The sequence below is a fragment of the Morone saxatilis genome, unplaced genomic scaffold (assembly GCF_004916995.1).
Source record: "Morone saxatilis isolate NCDOM2014 unplaced genomic scaffold, NCSU_SB_2.0 Contig20, whole genome shotgun sequence".
Classification (NCBI taxonomy): domain Eukaryota; kingdom Metazoa; phylum Chordata; class Actinopteri; family Moronidae; genus Morone; species Morone saxatilis.
The window spans coordinates 1,309,662-1,315,292 of record NW_023339763.1 but is presented as its reverse complement, the minus strand read 5'-3'; the positions used below and the strand labels follow the sequence as shown (position 1 = coordinate 1,315,292).

The 5,631-nt window shown below is 36.1% G+C and overlaps 1 protein-coding gene across 1 annotated transcript in view; it reads right to left on the bottom strand.

Moving 5' to 3' along the window:
- The window catches only part of pou2f3 (POU class 2 homeobox 3), a 12,105-nt gene that overhangs the window by 6,214 nt on the left and 260 nt on the right, over nt 1–5,631 (bottom strand). The window contains exons 2-6 of the mRNA XM_035666775.1: nt 5,246–5,274; nt 2,800–2,901; nt 1,988–2,093; nt 1,165–1,253; nt 52–228 (exon numbers count right to left, since the gene is read on the bottom strand). Coding sequence (XP_035522668.1) covers nt 52–228; nt 1,165–1,253; nt 1,988–2,093; nt 2,800–2,901; nt 5,246–5,274 — 503 coding nt within the window. The remainder of the gene's footprint in view (nt 1–51; nt 229–1,164; nt 1,254–1,987; nt 2,094–2,799; nt 2,902–5,245; nt 5,275–5,631) is intronic.

The window sequence follows — 5,631 nt, the reverse complement described above, 5'->3', positions numbered from 1 at the left end:
ACACACTGGACCTTTAAAGGACAACATACTAAAGTTCTTCCTCTCAGTTACCTGCGTGAAGCCCAGTTTGATGCGTCTTTGTTTGAACGCTTTAGCAAACTGCTCCAGTTCCTCCAGATCACTGGCCTCTTCCTGCGGGGGGACTGACATGTGTTTGGGCATCTGCAGGTGGGACATGTCCATGTGGTTCTCCATCGATGGTCCCGCCAGACCGGAGCGACTCATAGCCTGAATCAGAGAAACATCGGAGAAAAACTTCACTTTAAAGGTTTTAACTGTCCTGTAGCAAAGAGATTCCCAACCTTTTTCCTAAAGAGATATTTCATGTTATATTCAATGATGTGGCACGAACAACTGACTTAACTGTGGCCCCATTAACCCAAGTTTGCTGGTAATGGGAGCGATGTGGGCATGAATTTAAGCAGATTATTTCCTGGTGAATATTGATGAGTTTTCCTGATCATTTTAGGGACCTTTTTACACATTTCTCTGTCTGTATTATGTATTTTATATTTTCGAACAATCATGCAGATTTAATAGACTTTTTTTTTTTTTGACAAATTCAGTGTTTTCTTCTCATTGTTTTATCAGCTCTGTGGTTGTTTTCTAATGCAGAACGAGGCTGTTTATCAGAGAGTGAAGCTCTGTGAATGTAACTTATATAAGCATTATAATACTGTATAGTTCAGGATTTTATATTTTTTGTTCTTATTTCAGTTTATTATTAATCATAAAGCTCAAATACGATATCAAATAATCCTTAATGATCCTCAATCTGTAAAGATTTAATGTTTGTCACATAGAAAACACAGAAAATTAATTAAATACAATTTTTATAATCAACTAAGGATAAGTTGTTTTTATCGTACGTCAGTTGTTTTAACAGGAAATATAATAAAAAACTGAAAACGAACTTACATTCGTATAAAGAAGATGCATTTAAGTGACTTTATTCAGATCAATTCTGTTCACACGTTTTAAATAACTGAATAGAAATAGTATAATTAACTTAATTTACCAAAGTTCCCTCAACAATAAATACTTGAGTTACTCAAGTCAAGTATCTTTTATATCTTTAATAAACTTAAACAGTTTCCTCAAACAGTTGGAGTTGAACTAACTCGTCAGGTTTTACAGTGTAGACAGGAAGTGGTCTGGACTTACCTGTGGAGTCAGAGCCAGTCCAGGCTGATGCTGAAGGAGACTCGTTTGACTCTGGCTAGGAAGGGACAGCAGGTTCTGCTGCAGGAGGGCTGCAGAGGAAAACAACAACTGTTTGTGACAACAAGACTGTCTAGAAATACATCCAGCATGCTCCTTAATCCAAAACTGTGATTCTTATATTTGTGTTTGTGTACAAATTAAACAAAAACATGCAAATTAATCAGCTTTAAAATGGATAAACTTCCTCGTCAAGAAATAGTTCCCCCTAAAATCACAAATCCCTTTTTTTTAGCCTCCATTTGGTGTCAGGATTAAACAAAAGTGTTACATAATTAGCTCAAACGTATTTTTTTAAACTGTGGACTGAACCATGCTAGCTGTTAACCCCCTGCTTTCAGTCTTGATGCTAAGCTATGCTAACCATGTCCTGACTCCAGCACTGTATGTAACATGTCATATCAACTTCCCGAGTCTTGGAAAGGAAGAACATTTTTAAGATGTTGAACTATTCCTTAAAAATAACGTGCTAATAAATACATTCCTGCTTTTTTTTTTACTGTAATAACCCTCCTTAAAATCACAACATGTCATGTTTGCACGGATTAAAAACACAAAACAAGATATAACGTGAAATTAGTGTCAGTAGATTTACACGTGTTTACTGTACAGACATGAGAGTGAATCTTCTAATTTAACTCTTCAAGGTCATTTATAGAAAGCCTCTGAACACAGGAACTGCAGGAATGTTTTATTAAAACTGGAGCCTTAAAACCCTGAAAATAAGTCACTTTGTTGTGTCAACTAATAGGAACTTCTTTCAGACCTTGGTGGCTGGTGGGACCCTGGGAGAGCAGGAAGGGGGACGGAGAGGACAGGTGAGACGGTGGCATCAGAACCAGCTGCTGCATGGTGTGAAGAGAGGTGAGTTCCTGGAGCAAAAACAAAAAACAACACAACGAAATGAGTCTCAACTCACCTGTAAACACTAAACTACCCTGACGCATGAGACAGATAATCCGTTAATAAAATCAGGTTCCTCTTGTATGGAAGCCCATTGGTGCCAGGAAAAGACAAAAAACTGATTATTATTTTGATTGAGTAAAAATTAGGAGTTGTAAAGTCAGAATGTTTAAGCTAGATTTATGAGATTGAGAGAGAAAATAAGAATTATTTATTCAAAATTATGAAATAGTACAAGCCCAAATTTTGACTTCTATGTTAAAGATCCCCTCTGGACATATCTATTAAGAAGTATATACAAATAATGTGCTTCTGATGCATTTTTCCACATTTCCCAGAATATATGAATATGTTGTTCATTCTCTCTTTTGTTATTGTCTTCCCTTGAAATCAAAGATATAGGAGACAGAAACACTACAACTTTTGTCCACGGGGGCCGCCCCCAATGAAAGTTCCTTATAGGGGCTTTAAATAGTTTTATAGTTTACTTGTTTTATCTGCTTGAATCTTTTTTGAATTTGTGTTTAATTGTTTTGTGAAGCACTTTGTAACATGGATTTTAAAAAGTGCTCTATGAGTAAAGATTCTTATATTTCTTCATTATCATATTTCTGCACTTTTACTTCAGTAAATCCTTTCAGATGTAAAAATCACCACAGCCGTTGAGTGTCTCACCCCAGTCAGCTGACCTCCATGCATCGGAGAGCTCTGCGTCAGGTGACATGTCTTCAGCGTGGAGGCTGAGTGAGGTGAGTCGTGGATATCTTCTGTCTTTATCTAAGGAAGCGCAACCAAACAGCATTAACTCTGAGTACATTATATGATAAAGAGTTTTGTAGAGAAACAATGTCTGTGCATAATCTCAGGGGGCAAATGAGTGCATGTTAACATGTGTGTGACTCTGTGTGTGCACTGTCTGTACACACATGGACTCACTCGCTCCAGGACCAGTTTGGTCACTAAAACATGATACAAAGAGTGATAGACTCTCTCCCTCCCTTCGGGCAAGCCAGTATGCAAATACCACCCCCTCCCTCCTCCTCCCACACCCCCACTCAACCCCTGAAATTCATGTCACTTCCTGAAAACACGAGCACTGACAGAAAATGTCCTCCCCTGCTTAAAAAAATAATGTTTGGGAAAGTTTCCAAATAGCTGCAAACTATTTGAGGAGTTTTGTCATTATTGACATCTGAGAGGAGAGCAGGTGGTTTGTCAGTTGAAACTTGTCCAGGGTGTTTATATTGTAACTCTGTGTCAGTGTGAAGTCTGACACAAGATGCAGAAAATCTTGTGGTAATTTTCTTATTATCACCAAATCCCACGAAAAGACCAAAACCAACACTGAACTAATCCTACTAATTGTTAGCTTGATATCTCTTATTCCTCTGCACCTCAAAGCTCCATTGTTGGTAAAAAAAAAATACTATTAAAAACACATGAATGAGCCACTGGGAGATGTGTTCCTTCATTAAGATGAACATGGCTCCTACTGCTGTAAATAGAGCAAAAACATTTGTTCTGACTGGTCTAAAGTCTTTTAATGTGGTACGGACATACTTTGGACGAGTATCTAACAGTACAAACTCTACATTTTCAGATCACATGAAAAACAACACTGGTATCAATGCATCTGTGTGCATGTCTTACCAAGTACTTTAACATGCTCCTTGTAGTTTCTGAGATTCAGCCAATAGGAGCCTGTCACATGTGTGTACTGAAAATAATGAATATCCCTCACCTTTAATTGCTTTTTCTTGGGCATTTTCTACCATTTTATGAAAAAAGACTGAATATTATATAAGAAAAACTCACTTTTCATTTCAATTCAAAATGTCAGTTGTCACTAAATGATGAAGAATGGCCCCGTGGTTGCATTTAATTCGAACTCTTTTTGAGAAGTGGCACTTAATATTTAGTGAGAAACATTTAATTGTGAGGATCGTTGTTGTTCTCTGTGGCAGCAGGCAACTGAAAAGTAATTCAGTGGATCTGTTGTCACCTTTTAACACTTTCTAATTTATTGATTTAGATAAAAGTACATGTACATTTTAATGAGTAGCCTAATCAACTTAAAAACTGGTGTTTATGCTACCAATGATTAAGTGGTCATTAAAAATACCTTTGATTGTAGAGGAAAAGCTAATTCCCCGAACTCAATGTAGCACATTTAGCTGAACATAATTTCATTAGAAGTTGTCACAACTCAAAAAGAAAAGTTTTTGTTGTTGTAGTGCTAAAACTCTTTTAAGGCTCAGTCTGTTTCTTTGCTGTCGTTGGCTCTGTTTTTGTTTTATTTTTCACCTTTTCCTCCGTGTTTCCTGCTGTATTGCTGCTACTTTTTGACATTAATCCATTGTCTTGATTCCTGCTCACAGTGAACAAACAAACAAACATCATGAACGTAATTGCGTTTGTTGTTTGGTTCTTCTATAGTATAATTATTTTAGGAATTAAGCATAACTGATAGATTTTTTAAATAACTTATTTTTATTAAAGATATCCTCTGTATTTATTTGCCTTTATTTTGACAGAATAGTTAAAGATAGACAGGAAATAAGGACAGAGGGGGGATGAGCAAAAATAGTCCCTGACAAATGTTTCCTGCTGTTTGAGTAACAATTGCAAAAAACTACATTGAGCAGCTTTTTAAAGAAATTACTGAGCCTTTTGTAAAATAAAGTATATATTTGTGACCTGTTTTTAAAGAGTATTGAGAAGTCTTTGTTGGTTTTTGGTCTTTTTATAAAAACTAATAACAATAAAAACAAAACTACAAAATAACATCAGACTTATCCTGTAACATCCAAACAGCGAAACGTCTGTTGTAACAAGCTCCTGTTGCCTCGGTTGACTTTTCTATATTTACTGGCAGTTTCAGTTATTTAAAGAGGAGGAATTTCTTAAAAAGACACCATGAAAGTGCACACATGTGCAGCAGTGTCAGCCTGACTGATCTGGATACAAACATACTGTGTCCAAGCATGCAGGAAAAGGTTGCTACACGTTAAACAAAACAATCCAAATCCTCCCGATCACAGAGAGCTCATTCATGAAACCCTCATTCGTAGGAATATGAACACAGAAAGTGCAGTAATTTATCAAGAACTCTGTGACTCACCTGTCGATTGAAGTCGATCCCGTTCTGCTCTAAAAGAGAGAGAGAGAGATTCAGATATTTAAGACACTCGACTTCTTTAAAGTGATGAATCAAATCAAATAAATATCATATTAAGTCTGTTAGTATTCAGTGTTAGCTGCATGTGTGTGTGAGACATGATTTCAGTGTCTTTATATTATAATTTCACCTCTAAATCTTTCTTTTTTTATGGCTGCAATGACATAATATCCAGATTAGATCAGTAGAATTTCATCTAGTTTTATTTAAAATCAAACTTGATTTAGATTTATTTATGGATTATAAAGCACAGCACTCCAAGGGAAACACTTCATAGTAAGAACACTTAACATAACATTTTTAAGTTAAAAATGTGTGGGGGTGGGCGT